Raw genomic sequence first — 19,677 nt, 5'->3', positions numbered from 1 at the left:
TATTATTTACAGTTATTCCCATGTTACCTCCTAAATAATTACCGATTGTTTCTTCTGTGCCATTCCTGCTTTTTATTGCCAGTAGGCCCTCACCATCTCTAATCGTTACGACTGCAGCATCTTCCTAATAATCCTCAGTTTTCAGCCTCTAGCTTTGACGCCCTCAAAATTCTGTTAGTAAAGCCTGAGTGCCCCCAGAAAGCGACGATGGTGCTGTGCTGGCAGACTGAATGTTTTTTAAACACAAAGCTTGCAGTCGTGCTGCTGTGGTCGAAATCCTTGCATGGCTCTTCATGAAACAAGTTTAGTGTTTCTACTCTTGAGTTCCTTCTCTCTCGTTCAATACAAACACGCACACAACCAGTTCTGTTTCATGCTTTTGTCTTTATTATCCCTGGTAACTGCCCCCCCTGCCACCAACCCACTCAAACAAGCACCCTGACTGGCTCATTCTCACTCATTCTAGCCTGGGTTTCAACTTCAAGGAGCTTCAGCGCCCCTCACTTCCTTGCCCCGAAAGCTGGTTAAACTGTGCACCTTTTCTCCCCTTTTCAAATGCCCTTTCCAGATATTTCTGTGGAATTCAGTGCCATTTTCTGCCGCTGTTCTCACCACATTCATTCATCATGTTGAGTTTTAAAAGTACTAGATTCTGTCGATTTCTCCAACTGAACTCTGAAATCTTTGAGGTCAGAGAGCTTGCCTCATTCCATTTTGTATTCCCAGTACGTGACACATGGCTGGACACATCAGAAGTTGTCCAACCAAGTTTGTGGGTATTAAGAGTGGTCAAAGACGCTGGGAAGGGCAGTGCTGGGAGAAGGGCAGCGCGCGTCTTGGCGACCCCAGCGCAGGTCGAATCACTCCGGAGTCTGGTGTGGAGCCGAGAGGGAGGCCCGCACTTTCTCCCCGCGGAGCTGCGCTTAGTCTGAAATAGGTGTACGCGTCAGCGGGGCAGGAAGCGAAAAGACAGTGCGGTAATTGGTGGAAAGCTGGAGGTGGGCACCTCCAGGGTCTCAGCCACACCAACACAATCACCCAGGGAAAGTGAACCGCACCATGCCTTCTCATCGCTCTCTGGGTCCGGGCTCCCAGCGCTCGCGGCCGCTCACATGGGCGTGGCCCTGCGTGACCTGCCGGGACGTCACGTGAACGCCCGGAGTCATGTGACCGCCGTCTTGGCTGTGCTCTGCGGGCGCTGCTTCCTGCGGGGCATTGGGGTTGTCACCGCTTTCCTCTCTCCGTCTCCTGCGATTGCAATGGAGGAAGAGGATGAGGAAGCGCGGGCGCTCCTGGCAGGCGGCCCTGACAAGGCCGACAGGGGTGCCCCCGCCGCCCCCGGGGCCCTGCCGGCCCTCTGCGACCCCAGTCGCCTGGCGCACCGGCTTTTGGTGCTGTTACTGATGTGCTTCCTTGGCTTCGGTGAGCCGGCCGGGTGGGTTGGGGCTGATCTTTAAGGAGTTCCCGACTTTCTCTTCGAGGTAGATCATCATCGTGGTCACTGGTGCCACGGGGCCTCAGCGCAGCTTCTGCCTTAAGCGCCTGGGCCTCCTCATTTTCCCCTTTGCGATTCCAGCCACACCTGTGGATGTTGCTAGTTACTCCGCGTCCGGAACGTGGAGGTCGAGGGACTGAGCTGGGCAAGTTTTGTCGCGCTCCTTTGCTCTTCAGTAAGTCCCAGGGGCTAGCGACTCGCCCCTGAGGCCATAGATATGAAGGTAACTCCAGATTTTCAAGGTTCCTCTCTTGGCACACGTGGTCAGAGGAAATTCAGAAAGCTTTAACTGATCCTAAACGACTTTTGTTTGTTTGGTTTTAGGTGAGACAGAGGCTTGCTCTGTCACCCAGCCCGGAGTGCAATGCTGTGAACGTGGCTTACTGCAGCCTCCACCTCCTGGGCAATCCTCCCGCCTCAGCCTCCCGAGTAGCTGGGACTGCAGACCGGGCGCCACCACACCCGGCTTTATTATTATTATTATTATTTTTAGACACAGAGTCTTACAATGTTGTCCAGCGTTTAAAAAACATAAATGATTTCGTCGGCAGTCTTTTATATATTTTTAACCCTCTTTGAGAAAATGTATGAGTGTGTCTTGCTGATAGCTTCAGTGAGTGGATATTATTCTCTTAATCTTCCACTCTGCCACTGTGAAGCAATCATATTGGACTGGACGTGTGGTAGTCTTGACAGTGGTTGGTTTCACTTATGAAATCTGTTGATGTCTCTGAAAACAGTTTCTTGATAATTAGAAAAAAATTTTCCTTCCTATGTTACGGTTTTTAATTTATTAAGCAAATATTCTAATACTAATTTGGTATGAATGTGTTTTTCAGGAGGCTAGCTGGAGCCCGTGTAATCAGCAGGTTTAAGAACGTTATGGTGGATAACTATGGTACTGCTGAACATATAAGTAGACATGAAGGATGCTTTGGGCTTTGGTTTCCTTGCAACTCCTTTTTCCCCCATCTCACCTGTTTTTAAAAGATGATGCCCATCCATTAGCTTTAAAGCAGGACATTGAATCCTTAAAAGCGACTAAAGCAGGATTTAGAAACGACAACAACAACAAGAAAGAAAGAACAACAATAAAACATTTAAAAAAATTGTCCCTACTCAAGCAGTTTTTGGTAAATTCTCGTTATCTGTCTAGATTTCAGAAGCCAGATTCATACCTTTCTAATGACAATTTTTTATCGTCATTAGAACCAATAGCCTCGTGTACTTGTAGAGTTAGCGGAGCTATGGAGAAAACATTATCTTGTAGCCTACCAAGGAATCTCAATTATTTTATCTTTAAAATAAATCTGAGTGCATGATCAGATCTCTTCCTACTTCTCTCTTTCCAATACCCCCAAAGACATTATTTAATTTAATCCTTTAGAATTTTCAGTTTCATTTTTTTTTTTCATTCCTGGCCCTGTATTCACTAAATTATTTGATTTGGGGTAGTTTGTAGAATTAGAGAACTTGTTTCAAATATTGGTTTTGTAAGAATGGTTACACTCCATTCCTTTGTCCTTAAGCTAACATTATTAGGAAACTGATGAGGTTGTTTGTAAAGTTTTTAGTGTACGTGTGTTTGTAAATAAGGAAATAAAATATAGATGCTTCATGAAGATGTTAATAAAATAGTATGTGTGAGGCATGATGAAAGTAAAATAGAAAAACATTTAATTGTTGATTGTTGACTTTTTAATTCAGGTTCCCAATATTTGCTGTGTATGAACACTACTAATTTATGGAAGTTATTTGATGTAACTTAGAAAATACTGGTGGATAAGGAAGTGGTTCAGAAATATTTCTGTAGTGTCAACCCATAGTATCACCATTTAAAATTGTAATTTCAGTAGTAACTGCAACTTGAAACTTTTATATGGAAAGTATTATTACTTATAAAGTATTTGCTCTTTTCTAGGCAGCTATTTTTGCTATGATAATCCTGCTGCCCTTCAGACTCAAGTTAAACGAGTAAGTTGATTTTTCACCTTTGTTTCTTTTGTTTTCTTTAGAGCAAGTGTAGCGGTGGAGGCATTAGCAACCCTCAAGTGGCCTAATCTGAAGTGTCCACTGAATCTATTTTGACATCTGTAGTCACCAGATCCACAGGTTGCAAGGGGTTAAACTTTATCCAGCCCATTTATTCAGATAGATGTCTGTTGAAACTCAGTTGAAATGAGTTACCACAAATAATTCATTTATAGCACATATGTGACTTGAAATTGTTTCAGACCTTAGATAAATAATTATGTAGTATTTCCACAGTATTGTCAAAAATACGAGCAGGTTTTTGTTTGCATTTCACTCTCCCAGTGCTTAGTCAACTGAATGACAAATGGTTTGGTAAGATAGCTTTTTGCCTTCTTTTTTTTTTTTTTTTTTTTTTTTTTTTTGAGACGGAGTCTCGCTCTGTCGCCCAGGCTGGAGTACAGTGGCCGGATCTCAGCTCACTGCAAGCTCCGCCTCCTGGGTTCAGGCCATTCTCCTGCCTCAGCCTCCCAAGTAGCTGGGACTACAGGCGCCTGCCACCTCGCCCGGCTAGTTTTTTGTATTTTTAGTAGAGACGGGGTTTCACTGTGTTCGCCAGGATGGTCTCGATCTCCTGACCTTGTGATCCGCCCGTCTCGGCCTCCCAAAGTGCTGGGATTACAGGCTTGAGCCACCGCGCCCGGCCGCTTTTTGCCTTCTTAAATAGGTTTTAGTTGTTATTTTGTTTTTTAAATGTGGATACTGATTGCAGAGGATTGTCCATGTCAGGATTTTTAGTCTAGTTTTGTATTGTAAAACCGTACTTGATATTTACAGTTTTTTGGGTATTTAGATAGTCTCTTTTCTTTGTAGGTTCTTTTTAACCTTTGCACAGGGAAAATGCATAGGTTGGCCCTTTTCATTCTAGAATGAAAGAGAAAGGAAGTAGGAGGAGCGTGCTTGAGGGGATAGAGAGGGTAGGGTAGGTAGGGATAGGCTGAGATTATCCTTGTATATGTGGGCGGAGTCCCAATGCAGGTAGTATATAGAAGACATAGACAGAAGTGGCCCCTGTAGCAGTGTGTCTGATCCTGGAATCCAGGAAGCCCCTGAAATGGCATGTGAACTCAAGAAGTTCCCAGGGTTCCCAGGTGTGACTGTTTTTCTGGGTCAGGGGCCATAGCTTTCATGAGATTCTCAAGGAAGTTAGTGAGACTTACAAATGGTTAAAAAAAAAAACTTGCCCTTTACAGAAAGGAGAATGTAACTGCTTTCCACTTTAGATTGTCATATTTTGATTTGTTGGTTGCTAAACTTAACTGTTTGGGAAAAAATGGTTTTATTTTCTTTTCATATAGGATATGCAAGTGAATACCACGAAATTCATGCTGCTGTATGCCTGGTATTCTTGGCCCAATGTAGTTTTGTGTTTCTTTGGTGGCTTTTTGATAGACCGAGTATTTGGAATACGGTAAGCTTGTAAAGAAACTATGGGTAAATCTTACCTGATTGTTAGAAAAATACAGAGCTAGATTAAGGTATTTCTAGAAAGAACTGAATAAAGTTCTGTGTTGACCATGATAATTTGCATGAGTTTTTAAAAAACAATTTTTGTATCTCTGGAATTGGTTTTTGAAACTTGGTATTTCAGTTAAGGTCAGGACTAGAAAATGCTGATGGTATAAGGTAACTGTCAGTTATCTATAGGAAAATTATACTCACCCTGGGGAATCAGATAAACCAGGTTCTGAATCCCATCGTTGCCACTTGGTCATCTTCCTGGCTGTTCTGAGCTGTTTGCAGCTTCCTGAGCTTCGGCTCTGTCATTGCTAAAATACAGATGATTCCTGCCTCGCAAGGTGGTTATGAGGATTAAGTGAGAGATGGATGTACAGTATCTGGCACATAGGTAGTGCGTGCTTCTTCTAGCCCCAGTGAGGTTTTCTATTTCTGCTTTCCTTGGGGTATAAAACATTCTGTGACCACTTCTATTAGATGCTGAGGAAGGAATAACACTAAGCTTTGCCACTGTTCATCCTTATTATTGTGTGTATGTTGTTAGTGAAACTGAAGAGGAATATAGACTGGGAATATTTTCAGAAGGCAGAGACCAAGATGATGAAAGGTCTTCAAACCGTGTCTGGTGGTTAAAGATTAAAGAAACTTTAAGAGTTTACACCTGGGGACTAACCTTTCAAATTTTTGAAGAGTTAGAATATGAAGGAAGAATTAAATTTATTTTGTTTGGTCTCGAGAGAGAATTAGCTTGAAGCTTCTGTGGAACAGACTCCTTTTAATATGAGGAGTTTGCTTGGTCAGATTGGCAGGAGATGACAAAAATGGTCTTGGGACCATAGTGAGTTTTCCAGTGCTAGAGAACATTCAGGAGAACATGGCATGGCCATTTCACAAGCATCTTGAGAGAGAGTTAAGTTTAAGAGGTATGGTTTACCCTGATGGCCTTTAAGGGCTCTTCTAATACTGGCCTTTTATTATTCTAGGGCAACATTAATTAGATGTCCAGACTGTGGGATGTTAGACTTGTATAACGTGGTTGATATTTGTCCTTTTACATATCGGTTTTAGTTATCAAGAATTATAACCACTTAAAATTACTTACTGTAAAATTCCTTGGAATCAGTCCTAAACTCTTAATGGAAATTTTATAAAGAATTTACATTTTAAAATAGTTTTGACCCTGGGAACTTCTTGAAGATTAGTTGATTAGCTTTATTTAAGTGATGATAATGATTTAAACTAATATATGCCATTGCTGAAGCCTCTGGAATCCCTTTAGAAGTCTAGACTTCTGTAGATTGGCATTTAACCTGAGAGTTGCTGGCTTCAGAGGGAGATGAGCCCTTTATTTTTCTTTCTTTGGAGGAAATGCAGAGGGGGCAAAGAGAACCAAAATGAATTACTACTAAATGACTTTGTGATTACGAAGACTAATGTAAACAGAAATTAAGATTTTTTTTCTCTTTCTCTTTCTCATTCTCATTTTCATTCTCATTGTCATTCTTTCTTTCCCAAACAGATGGGGCACAATCATTTTTAGCTGCTTTGTTTGCATTGGACAGGTAAGGAAGGTCAAAACATTCATTGATGATTGACAATGACTTACAAATTCTTATCTAATTAATTCAGTTGGCAAAGATGTGTTTAATTAATACCTAGCTTAATTAAGCAGAACCCATAAATGCCCATGTGGTATAATCCATAGTCTATTTTAAGCCTTGAAATAAATGAAGATTAATATTTGAACTTCACAGATTTATTAAGGAGGAATATTAAAACCATTGTAGAAGTTGAGATTTATCACGTTCCTTTTGCTTCCTTTTAATACCTTGAATTTACTTTTTCATTGATTTGACATGAACTTCTACATTATAGGTTGTTTTTGCTCTGGGTGGAATATTTAATGTGTTTTGGCTGATGGAATTTGGAAGGTTTGTATTTGGGTAAGTTATGCATAATTTAATTTATCCTAATGTATTGTTGTTTGAGTGTTCATCTATGAAAGATCTTTAAAAAACATTGTCTCTTCTGGGGAATTACTTCAAATCCTTGAAACCTAGCTTCATATGCATAAGAATATTTCTTAGTTGTCTTAGTTTTTCTTTAAAATATGCAACAATTTTGAGTGGTCCTAATCAACTCTGTGTGGGGTTTGAGTATTCATTAGTTCTCTAGAAATGATATTTTTCCCAGACATTTTGCCTGTTCTGTTGTATTAAAGACTATTATTTGAAACACATTTAGAAAAGTATAGACCATCGATTTCTAGGTTGGTGACTGATGGACATTTCACTCTTTCTTAGCGAGTGCTGTGAGGGTCCTTTCAACCCTGTCCAAGAGCTTTGCTTGAATGATCACAAAATGTGTAAGCTGACTATTTTGTGTGAATTCTTATAGACCAATTGTTCTACCTGAATTGCATTGTCTGTTCAGTAAGCCTATTCTGAGACCAGCCTTGGGCTTGCTGCCCTGAGGGACCCAGATGACAGAACTGACTCAGTCTTAAAAGCATAACTTATTCAAGCTTTGCACAGGTATCAGGAGCATGTAGACATAGATGACATACCGCAAGAAGTACCATAAGTGAGAGAGAAGGAAGCAGAATGTATGTAAAGGTATGACAGGGATTCAGAAACACAAATGTGGTCAGAAATGGCCTTACAGATGAAGTAGGCCTTGACAGAAGTACAGGATTTGGATTAGCAGAAGAGAGGGAAAATATTTTTGGGCTAGGACAGAGTCACAAGAAATAAGACTATTTCTTAGTTGTCTTAAGACTCTTTCTTAGTCCTTAATACTGAGGTGGCCTCGGTGTAAGGATATGGAGGAGGGAAGCTCCTCACTGAAGGCGCTTGGAGGAGAATCGTAAATATTGAAACTTACTGAAGGAAAATTAAAACCCAGGATGTAGGAGAGTGTTGAATATGGAAAGTGAATGGGGGAATTGATTGATGGGGAGCTTTGCATATTGTTCTGAAAAGTGTGAGTTTTTATGTTTTCACAAAGCACGGACCACTTTTCCCACATCTGCATTTTATATAATATCGATGGTAATGTGGTAACCAAGATGGCTCCTTTTATTGCCTGTCATGGTTATTATTGCAGTATATCATGTGACTCCAACACTTAGCAGTATAAAACTACCATTTCATTTTGCTCACGGACTTTGTGGGCAGGAATTCAGACAAAGTGTAGCAAGGACAGCTTGTCTTTGCCTCCAGTGTCTGGGGCCTCAGCTGGAAAGATTCATGGGAGGGTGGGAGCTGAGATCATCTGAAAGCTTATTGACTCACATGTTTGGCACCTGGACTGGGATGCCTCAAACACTGGGACTGCTGACTGGGACACTTACATGTGGCCTCTCTTTGTGGGTTGCTGTCTCACAGCATGGGGGTAGTGGCTCAGCGCTCCCAGTGCGAGGGTCAGAGTGAAAAGATGATGTCACCTTTTATAACTGAGCCTTGGGATCACACTACCACCATATTCTATTAGTTGAAGTAGTCACAAGCCCACTTGGATTCAAGGGAAGGGGACAGAGACCCCATCTCTTGATAGGAGAAGTGCCATGCTAACTGTAGTATTTCTTTAAAGTTGTGACTTCTGTGTTTTTTTTTTTTTTTTTTTTTCTTCTATTTTTAGGATTGGTGGAGAGTCCTTAGCAGTTGCCCAGAATACATATGCTGTGAGCTGGTTTAAAGGCAAAGAATTAAACCTGGTGTTTGGACTTCAACTTAGCATGGCTAGAATTGTAAGTTTAATGAAAAGCCTGATGAAGCCAAATGGGAAGCAAAAGATTAAATCTTATAGTTATCTCTTAAAAATCACAGGATGAAATGGATTTGTGTATGGTAAATTAGATATTAACTTTTATGGATTTCTATAGAACACAGCATGGCATTTACCTTGAGTAAAGCATTTCTAACCTTATTTCATCTAGCAAACAGTCTAAAATGGCTGTGTACATTCATTAGTTCAAAGAATCTGAGCATAGGGAGGGGTCCTGTAAGTTTTGTTGTCTAATTTCTTACCCATTTTTGGCATCCCTGCTAGAACCTCTCCACATATGACTGTCCAGGTTCTGTTTGCAATATTTCCAGGGATTGCAAGCTTGCTCTGTGATGAAGCAGCCCACCTACTTTAATGAACTTTATGAAGCATAACCTCACAGAGCGATGAAACCTCCTTTTACAAGTAGCTTTTACTGATGGCTCTGACTTTTGCTGTCTGTAGGTAAAGTTTACTTCCTCTGCTGTGCATCAGTGCTTTGCTCATTTGTAGATAGCTCTTAAGTTCTTGGTTATATGTGCTTGTTTCCTGTGGTTGTCTGAGCCATATGACATGGATCTCAGCTCCCTTACTGTGGTGCTCATGCCTCTCTGAACTTATCTCAGTTAGCCAGTACTCCTGTTTATATTTGGAACCTAGAAATGATCATGGTGTTTCAGGTTTGGTCTTAGAGGCTATGTAGGGGGAACAACATTATGGGTTTTGTTTGTCTGTTTGTTTGATTGAGACAGTGTCTCACTTTGTTGCCCAAGCTAGAGTGCAGTGGTGCTATCTCGGCTCATTGCAGCCTCGACCTCCCAGGCTTAAGTGATTTTCCCACCTCAGCCTACAGAGTAGCGGGGACTACAGATGTGCATCACCCCGCCCAGCTAATTTTTGTATTTTTTGTAGAGACAACATTATGTTTTTATTAATGTAGACTATAAGGTGTGTTGGCAGTCCCAAATCCCATTAGGTTTTTTTTCCCTCATTCCCATGAATAGAGTATTAAAAAAATTTATTTTTGCCACTAAACATCAAGTTTTCAAGCTTTGACTTTTAGTATATGTGCTGCCAAGGCAAGCAGACTCTTTGACTTTTAATAAGTGTCGTGAAAATACAACATAGTCTCAGGGAATAAGAAATTCAATATAAAAATATTTTAATATAATATATGAGTATTTCTATATTTTTATACATGTAGGTTCTTTCTGATTTTTCACTATTATAAATAGTGCTATAGTCTAACACTCTCGCTGTGAAAATTCTATGCATCTCTTTTAGTCTCCTTAGGCTAAGTGCCTAGGAATGGAATTATTAAGTCAGAGTATTTGTTAGGTCATCTGAGGACTATTGAGAGATATTTCCACATTATCATTTCAGAGACATTTACATCCCCATCTGTGGGATATGAGAGGATCCCTTTTATTGTAGCATTGATAGTACAGGCTATTAATTACTTTTAAAAAATTACTTTATCACTTTGATAGGAAACAGCTAAATATTTGAATTTGTAGTTTTTTGGTAAATCTTGTGGTTTTCCAAGTTTTCTAAATTTTACCTGTAAGGATATTCCCAAAGCTTCACTACGAGTCTTGTGCAAGTCAAGATATGTTTGTGGCAGTTTGTGAATCTAGTTGTCCAACAACTTTTTAAAGAAGGAAGTGAAATCATTTGAGCAAGACTTTCAACTGACTTCATTCTGGTTACTAGAACATCAGGTTCTTTTCTGTGTCATTTTAAGTTAGCTGTAATTCACTAAGCTGCCTTCTGAGGAGCTCTAAGTTTCTCTCTTTCTCTACGTATGTATATTCTTTTGATGATAGAGCTGATAGGATTGCTAATGGAAAATATGTAGAGTGTGGGGGAAAACAACGGAGGCACTCAGGAAGACAGCACAGTTTTGCCTAAGCAACTGTAAGCTCTGTAACCTAGCGCTTGATACTCTGTGCACCATCCCCCAAACCAGCTCCTGCTGTAGTTTTCACATCTTCAGTTAAAGGCAACTGGGTTTTGGTCGTGTTAGGTTAGACGTGCCTGCCATGCGTCCAAGCGGAAATGTTGAGTAGGCAGTTGCATATATGGGTGTAGAACTCAGGGGAAAATTCTGGACAAGTGATATAAGTTCAAGAGCAAGGAAAATGCTACTTAAAATTGCAAAACTTGGTAAGTAAGATCACCAAGAGTGTGGGTGTTGAAAGAAAAGAGATGATGTCAGTTACCAAGCCCTGGGGCACTTCCCACATTTGCAGGTTGAGAAGATCGGCTTCTGCAAACAAAAGGGCTCCACTGGGATGGGCGGAAAGGCAAGGGGGAAACTACAGGCTGTGGTATCCCAAAACCCAAGAAAAGAAATCAAGGTGGAGAGGATGTCAACGGTGTGAAATGCTATTGATAGGCCAGACACTATTGAAGACTGAGAAACGTACATGCCTTCGACAATATTCTCATAGCAAATACAGTAGCAAATTTCACATGGCTGTTTCTTATAAAATACTAGCTAATGGTGTTACTCAAATGAAGAACAAGGTAAACAGAGACCTACTGGAAGCTTTCTCTAATACCATCAAAAATGTAAATTCCTGGCTGGGCGCCGTGGCTCACGCCTGTAATCCCAACACTTTGGGAGGCTGAGGCAGGCGGATCACGAGGTCAGGAGATTGAGACCATCCTGGCTAACACTGTGAAACCCCGTCTCTACTAAAAATACAAAAAAAATTAGCTGGCGTGGTGGCGGGTACCTGGCGCCTGTAGTCCCAGCTACTGGGAGGCTGAGGCAGGAGAATGGCATGAACCTGGGAGGCTGAGGCAGGAGAATGGCATGAACCCGGGAGGCAGAGCTTGCAGTGAGCCGAGATCACGCTGCTGCACTCCAGCCTGGGCGACAGAGCGAGACTCCGTCTCACCAAAAAAAAAAGAAAAACAAAAAAAAAGAACAAATATATATATATATTATATATATATATATATAATATATATATATATATGTATGTATGTATATATAATTCCTCAAAGACAGGATGTTGCGTTAATGATCCTTTCATTCCAAAATACCAATTAAATTACTATTTAAAATCTCTATTAACTATTTAAAATATCTATTAAATAAAATAACATGACTTGGCTTAGCAAGTGCCCAATAAATGTTTCTTGAAATAATGAGTTTTCAAGTAACAATAGTGAAGGAAAATTGGAAGGGTGCTGGATCTCTAATCCTGAGCTAAGATATGAATACTAAGAAAAATGAGAAGTCCGTTGAAGGTATATAGTATATACTAATAGTTCAGGTGTCTAAATGCAATCAAACTCAAAAGCTCAGGCAATAGAAAAATCATGGAGAGGTAAACTCAGGACCTCTGTAGTCATTCTGGAGGCTGCACAGGGAACAAGAGAAGCACAAAAAAGACGGAATCTATGTCACCCCCAGCAGCCCTATAATGGAATAGCTCTTGGCTGGTTTGATCATAAAATCATCTTACATGGACCCTAAATACATAAATCAGATAAAAGTTGAGCAGCATTGGCTGAAACTGAGGTGGCTACCTGAGATCTGGCTCATTTCACCTCAAGATCTCCCTACCACTCTCATAATCCCTAAAGTGCCTCTAAGCTTCTGAGATTCCCTTCTAGAAACTCAGGGTAATTTATATGCAAATATATCTATGCTCTGACCACTTCCCACTGTGCCCACTGCTGACCACCTAGGGCTAGGCCCAATCATCTCTGTTCTGGATTATTGCTATAGCTCCCTAACTGGTGCCTTTGCTTTTGCCTTGTGGTCTGTTCTGAATGTAGGGTGAGTCTGCCAGTATGAGTCTGTCAAAGTATCATGCCACTTCTCTACTCAAACCCCAGTGGCTTCCCATCTCACACAGGATAAAAACTGAAAGTCCTCCTGTAACTCCCCTTCCCACTATTTCCTCACTGGGAACTCATCTCATCCTCTCCCTTCTCTGTTTGCACTGTTCCAGCCTCTGCTCTCCTTGCCATTCCTTGAACTCTCCAGGCAAGCTCCTCTTGGGGCCTGTGCAGTGGGTCTTCCTTCTTCCTGGAGTGCTCCTCCCTCAGGTATCCCCACGGTTCGTTTCCTGCAAGTTTACACTCCAAAGTCACTTTCAGTTGGGAGGCCTCCACTTCCAATTTTATATTCGCCTTTCCAGCTTTATTTTTTTCTTATTTTTTAAAAGTACTTGCCAATATTTAATATACTAGATATTTTACTTTTTTTTTTTTTACCAAAATAAGTTGGATATTTTTATGCTTTCTTCTTCTTTTTTTTTTTTTCAGACGGAGTCTTGCTCTGTTGCCCAGGCTAGAGTGCAGTGGTGTGATACTGACTCACTGCAACCTCTGCCACCTGGGTTCAAGCAATTCTCCTGCCTCAGCCTCCTGAGTAGCTGGGATTACAGGTGCCCCGCCACCATGCCCAGCTAATTTTTGTATTCTTAGTAGAGACAGGGTTTCACCATGTTGGCCAGGCTAGTCTCAAACTCCTGACCTTGTGATCCACCCGCCTTGGCCTCCCAAAATGCTGGGATTACAGGCATGAGCCACTGTGGCCGGCCACTTTATTCTTTATTATATTCCCAATACCTGAAACAGTGACTGGCATGTAATAGGGGCTCAGTAATTGCTCAGTGAACGAATCAATGAATGAAGAATCATCTATTATAACTTTTACTGTCCTCTTTATGGACATTCAGAGGAAGATGTTTTTCCCCAGATTTCAGTGCCAGGAAAAGTTGGGCTTTTTCTGTTACTGACATATTTTTGTCTTAGATATGCTGGATTTTATAACTCATGTTTCACTTTTGCTTTGGCTGGTAGGAAGTTCTACATGTACTATGTTTTTTTTTATACTAGCAGTTTCTAATAAATTGGCTTTTTTTTTTCCTGTGGTAATTATCTGTGGCTTTATCTTGGTTTGTCAATTTTTTCTTGTAGTGTTTTTTAAGGAATTACCTCCTGTTTAATTTGGATCCTATTATACCTATTTCTGAGCCACCTCAAATTCCTTTTTTTTTTAATAAAGCAGAGGTATATATGATTGAAAACACTGTTGATTTTTTTCCCTTTTCATTTAGGGAAGTACCGTAAACATGAACCTCATGGGATGGCTGTATTCTAAGATTGAAGCTTTGTTAGGTTCTGCTGGTCACACAACCCTTGGGATCACACTTATGATTGGTGAGTGAATCCCATGTCCCACATCTCCCTTCTCCTGAAAGCTTGTCATAGGAAGTATTGTAGCAGGGAGGAAGGAACACTGGAATTTGTGTCTACTTTGGTTATAGTGTTATCTCCATGGTTCTTATGAACTCTTTGACACAACTAGAAATAGGCTATCATTTACCCCATTTGTATATTAATTTCCACTTTCTAAAAATGGATTTAAAATTTCTTAAAATGGATGGCCTTATTCCTTGTGTCTGCTTTATTTTATTTTTATTTTTTTTTGAAACAGTCTTACTCTGTTGCTCAGGGTAGAGTGCAGTGGCGCGATCTCAGCTCACTGCAACCTCCACCTCCCGGAGTCAAGCAATTCTCCTGCCTCACCCTCCTGAGTAGCTGGAATTACAGGCTCCCGCCATCATGCCTGGCTAATTTTTGTATTTTTAGTGGAGACAGAGTTTCACCATGTTGGCCAGGCTGGTCTCGAACTCCTGACCTCAGGGGATCTGCTCACCTCGGCCTCTGAAAGTGCTGGGATTACAGGCGTGAGCCACCGCTCCCGGCCTGTTGCCTACTTTAATATTGTCATTTGCATCTCATACATATGAAGAGATTATGTATGTAAAATACTCTTTGAGAACAACCTGAGAATTTATTCAGGTAAGATGTTAATTAAAAGTTTATAGCAGCGGTGGCTCACACCTATAATCCCAGCACTTTGGGAGGCCAAGGTGGGCAGATCACCTGAGGTTGGGAGTTCAAGACCAGCTTGATGAACACGGAGAAATCCTGTCTCTACTAAAAATACAAAAATTAGCCGGGCATGGTGGTGCATGCCTGTAATCCCAGCTACTCGAGAGGCTGAGTCAGGAGAGTTGCTTCAACCCAGAAGGCAGAGGTTGAGGTGAGCTGGGATCACGCCATTGCACTCCAGCCTGGGCAACAAGAGCGAAACTCTGTCTCAAAAAAAACAAAAACAAACAAACAAGCAAAAAACCAACCAAACCGAAAAAATGTCCATAGCACAGGGGAGAATTGTTTTCTTTTAATCAAATACTGACCTTTTCAGTCAGTGTGCCTGGAGAGCTTAGATTTTTTGGAAGTCTGATGTGATACGATATGGTTGAAAAACTACTAAGTTGGGAGTCAGGAGCCCTGGGCTCTAATGCTAGCTCTAACTAGTTCTGTCATCTTGGACAAGGAAGTTAACCTTCTCTGTCTCAGTTTTCTTTTCTGTAAAATTACAATTATTTCAACAAGACCGTATAGGTCACTACTGTCCCTAAGTTCTCTTGGCCAAGGCTCTGTGGTGCTAGTTGCTCTGTAGGTCATTGGGAAGGACACGAGGCTTTCTAGGTTTACCATTTTTGCTTTTTCTCTGGGCAGGCAGTTTGTCTAATTGAACCCCATGGTGTGCATTTGGCTGTTTGCAGGGCTCTAGAGAGACCTGTGTGATGATAGGGTGAAAGTTCTGTGCCCAAGATGTGCACATCTTTTATTCCCTTTTTCCCCGATTTTTAAATGGACACATAATTATACATATTTATGGGTATAATTTGATGTTTCCATACACAGATACATTGTATATCAAATCGGAGTATATAGCATATCCATCACCTCATGCATCTATCACTTTTTTGTAGTGACTACACTCAAAACCCTCTCTTCTAGCTACTTTGTAATGTATAATCCCTTACTGTTAACCATAGTCACCCTACTGTGCAATAGAACACCAGAATTTACTCCTCCTAATTGTAACTTTGTACCCCTTGATTAATCTCTCCCTGTCCTCCTCTCTCCTATTCTCTTTTGAATAATATAATATAATATTATATATATATATATATTCATTCCACATATGAATAGTATTTGTCTTTCTGTGTTTTATTCCTTATAATTCCTTGATCCACATAGCCTGGTAAAAAGAAGGCAGTGGAGTGGTAATCCTAAAGAGACAAGCATATTTAAAGATTCTTTCAAACTTGTCCTCTCAAATCCTTTGCCTTACTTAAAACCTACTTTTTACTCTTAAATGTTTCTTAGTATTCCATCTAATTTCCTCCACAATGGGGAATTTTAGAGTAAGACGTTTAGAGCCAGAAAAGACCTGTGCCATCATCAAGTCAAATCCTCTTATTTAAAACTGGGGAAATTGAATCCAAAAGAGCTTATGTTCCATGTCCAAGGTGATTCAGCTCATTAGAGCTCATGTCTACTGACGCTGACTTCAGCGAATTTTCAACCAGGCTGTAGTAGGGCAGCCAATTAAAGATTCATTTATTTTATTAAGCTGCTTTTGGAAATTCTTCCTGAGAAGTGCATCGTTATTCACTCTTTATCCTGATTTTCTATAGTGATATGAGATTGGTAGTAGAGAGAAATGCTGATCTCACAGGAAAGAGCTTGAGAGTACTGCGCTTTGGGAGGATGGGGCACTTGGGCTGCCAGAGGGCAGGAGCGAAGGCCGTGGACTCTGGGAAAGCATCGGAAGAGAGAGAGAGAGTTAAAGAGCCTAACTTGGCTTCTTCATTTTTTCCCTGGTGTCCATTGACAATTGGTGCTTAGACTGAATGAAGAAATGGGGACTAATTCAGTAGCTGCTCATCAGTTTTCTTCAGTCTGTATTCTGCATTACAGGACTAGACTAGTTTTTTTTAGTCTTTTCCTTCTTATCTTTACCTTTGGACTGTGAAATAATGCAGTAAAAGCTACTACTGTTTGCTGAGTATTTAAATGTATTCTTCCTCTTTGTCCTAATTTAGTAATTGCGGATTTTTCTCATGTCTTTATGTGACATCCCTTTCAGTTGCTGTTTTCTGCTGTTTATGTACATACTTCCCTTTAGGAACCTTCTGTCTGGTTCTCTTTTCAAAGTCTGTTTTTTTTTTTTTTTTTTAAATTTAGGCGGTATAACGTGTATTCTTTCACTAATCTGTGCCTTGGCTCTTGCCTACTTGGATCAGAGAGCAGAGAGAATCCTTCACAAAGAACAAGGAAAAACAGGTAAGTCTAAATGAAAGAATGGGACTTCAGGGAATTATGGCCTTCGTGAGATTTTGCAATGAAATAAGTTCCTAATGGAGTGTTGTAAAACCAGGTGGAGTTTAAGACATGATTTTTATTTTTTATTTCCAAATTGATTTCCACTTTTCTACATTTTTAGATATATTTTCTTTTCCCCTTAAATCTTTTGGCAGAATTTACGTTCTCGATTGTACTTTGTGTATTTGCAAAATGGTTATTGTTCTTGGAAGGGTGCAGGGAAGGTAGATGCCAGTCTTAGGTTTTGCTTTTTCTTATATCTTTGTAAGTCTTCCCAGAAATGAAAAGTTTTTTTTTTTTTTTTTTTTTTAAACTGAATTGCAAAGATTAACCACAGGATTTTAAAAAATAATCTTGACTATAGATGAAAGCTCCTTAGGTATGCAAAATTATGCTGATAGTGTCTTCCCTTTCTTCTCTAAGGTGAAGTTATTAAATTAACTGATGTAAAGGACTTCTCCTTACCCCTGTGGCTCATATTTATCATCTGTGTCTGCTATTATGTTGCTGTGTTCCCTTTTATTGGACTTGGGAAGTGAGTATTCTCTATGTTTCCATTATTTCTTGTCTAAATTGTCATGAGAGTTCAATCACATAAATGTAGTTGTTAAAGCAGTAAATCTTGCTTCTCTGGTTATAGTTTTTTTTTTTTTTTTGAGGCGGAGTCTCGCTCTGTCGCCTGGACTGGAGTGCAGTGGCCAGATCTCAGCTCACTGCAAGCTCCACCTCCCGGGTTTTACGCCATTCTCCTGCCTCAGCCTCCCTAGTAGCTGGGACTACAGGCGCCCGCCACCTCGCCCGGCTAGTTTTTGTATTTTTAGTAGAGACGGGGTTTCACCGTGTTAACCAGGATGGTCTCGATCTCCTGACCTCGTGATCCGCCCGTCTCGGCCTCCCAAAGTGCTGGGATTACAGGCTTGAGCCACCGCGCCCGGCCCCTCTGGTTATAGTTTATATTTTCACAGGAATTACTTTAGATCCTGGGATATACATACATTTTCTTTTAGCTTAAGGTTTAGTATTGGTTTTATACTTTTATTATTCTTTTGAAGAAATACCTGTATTACTCCGCTGTTCTGCTGCTAATAAAAAACTGCCTGAGATTGGGTAATTTATAAAGGAAAGAGGTTTAATTGACTCACAGTTCCATAGAGCTGGGCAGGCCTCAGGAAACTTACAACCATGGCGGAAAGGGAAGCAAACACGTCCTTCTTCACATGGTGGCAGGAGAGAGGAATGAGTGCCAGCAGGGGAAATGCCAGATGCTTATAAAATCATGAAGTCTCGTGAGAACTCACTATCACGAGAACAGCTTGGGGGAACCACCACCATGATTCAGTTACCTCCCACAGGATCCCTTCCATGACACCTGGGGATTATGGGGATTACAATTCAAGATGAGCTTTGGATGGGGACACAGCCAAACCATTTCAATACTTAATAATTTTTGATTCATAATATTGATTTGTTTTAATAGTTGATTTTAGACTAGTATTCTTTTTTATTCCCTCTTTATTCCTTGGTTAAAAGGCTCTTACTGAGAATGGAGACTGTTTATTGGTGTACTGTGACTGGGAACATCTCCATTTATTAGGACTGTAATTCTGCCAGACTTAAATTCTGGGTCCAAAGCAAATTCTTCTTTGCTTTATCTTCTACTCTCTCCTGTTGCATTGGCATCTGCTTAAGCAGAGCAATGTGAGTATGTTTGTGCAGGTGTATGGTTTGTACCCTTTAAGGTCAGGCTGTCCTTTTAAATAATTTGAGATAAGAACCCTATTTATTATTTAGCAAAGAATCCATTCAGTACTGCTTTTAAGCAGTAGTATATTTGATTTTCTGAAAATGTGTGTGTATTGCTTGCTGCATATCAGAGAAGGAAAAAAACAAGCATCATATTTTATTTAGTCAGTAAACATTAATGTAAATACTGAAGTTTAGCAGATTGCCTGAAGGCGAATATAAATAAGGTGGGAAAATAATATCAAGAAAAAAGCTAATTAAACTTGAGTTACTTTTATTCAACTCTTTATTTTTTGAAAACAGAGTATTTCTCTCTAATGTGCTAATTTCTCTGTCTTTTTAATTTTAGAGTTTTCTTTACAGAGAAATTTGGATTTTCTTCCCAGGCAGCAAGTGCAATTAACAGGTATTGTAAAATTAATTTTGTAAGTGCCTATTGCATGTGAAGTGTGGGTCTTTATAACCAAATGTTATAAGAAGCAAAAAAGATGTATGTGACCTAACATTTTTTAAGTGTGAAACTGGGACTACATTGGGACTTGAATCCTGAGTGGCCATGTTTACATTAGTGGAAAACCAAAGAAGTCTTGGACTGCTTTTTATAATTTTTGATGAGCATTTTATAAGAATGTTAAATAAGTTAGGATTTGCTTTGCCTGATACTTTCAGGACTTTCTTGAAACTGATGTTTGGCTGTGTTGCATTTCATGAAATGTCTTATGTGTTCTCTGGGCAGTGTTGTATATGTCATATCAGCTCCCATGTCTCCAGTATTTGGGCTCCTGGTGGATAAAACAGGGAAGAACATCATCTGGGTTCTTTGCGCAGTAGCAGCCACTCTTGTGTCCCACATGATGCTGGCCTTTACGATGTGGAATCCTTGGATTGCTATGGTAACGTCTGTGTTAGCACGTGGTGGGGTCAGGGCTTCAGCAAGGAGTCTGTCATGTTCATCTAAGTAGGCACGCTCA

At 40.4% G+C, this 19,677-nt stretch overlaps 1 protein-coding gene across 5 annotated transcripts in view; it reads left to right on the top strand.

Moving 5' to 3' along the window:
- Nucleotides 1-372: 372 nt before the first annotated feature.
- Nucleotides 373-19,677, top strand: part of MFSD1 (major facilitator superfamily domain containing 1) — a 28,174-nt gene continuing 8,869 nt past the window's right edge. Inside the window, exons 1-12 of one of the 5 annotated variants that reach the window (XM_033203031.1) lie at nucleotides 1,285-1,422; nucleotides 1,577-1,718; nucleotides 3,417-3,469; nucleotides 4,825-4,937; nucleotides 6,504-6,546; nucleotides 6,860-6,927; nucleotides 8,624-8,732; nucleotides 13,834-13,936; nucleotides 16,826-16,924; nucleotides 17,387-17,498; nucleotides 19,056-19,112; nucleotides 19,443-19,599. In XM_033203031.1, the coding sequence (XP_033058922.1) occupies nucleotides 4,828-4,937; nucleotides 6,504-6,546; nucleotides 6,860-6,927; nucleotides 8,624-8,732; nucleotides 13,834-13,936; nucleotides 16,826-16,924; nucleotides 17,387-17,498; nucleotides 19,056-19,112; nucleotides 19,443-19,599 (858 nt within the window). In that variant the 5' untranslated portion in view covers nucleotides 1,285-1,422; nucleotides 1,577-1,718; nucleotides 3,417-3,469; nucleotides 4,825-4,827. Of the gene's footprint in view, nucleotides 1,423-1,576; nucleotides 1,719-3,416; nucleotides 3,470-4,824; nucleotides 4,938-6,503; nucleotides 6,547-6,859; nucleotides 6,928-8,623; nucleotides 8,733-13,833; nucleotides 13,937-16,825; nucleotides 16,925-17,386; nucleotides 17,499-19,055; nucleotides 19,113-19,442; nucleotides 19,600-19,677 lie in introns of all 5 variants that reach the window. The other 4 variants (XM_033203021.1, XM_033203042.1, XM_033203062.1 and 1 more) reach the window with 4 other exon arrangements.

Source organism: Trachypithecus francoisi, unplaced genomic scaffold (genome assembly GCF_009764315.1).
Source record: "Trachypithecus francoisi isolate TF-2019V2 unplaced genomic scaffold, Tfra_2.0 Lachesis_group0, whole genome shotgun sequence".
NCBI lineage: Eukaryota > Metazoa > Chordata > Mammalia > Primates > Cercopithecidae > Trachypithecus > Trachypithecus francoisi.
Note: the sequence above shows the minus strand (reverse complement) of the source record. Positions and strands in the feature narration are given on the sequence as shown.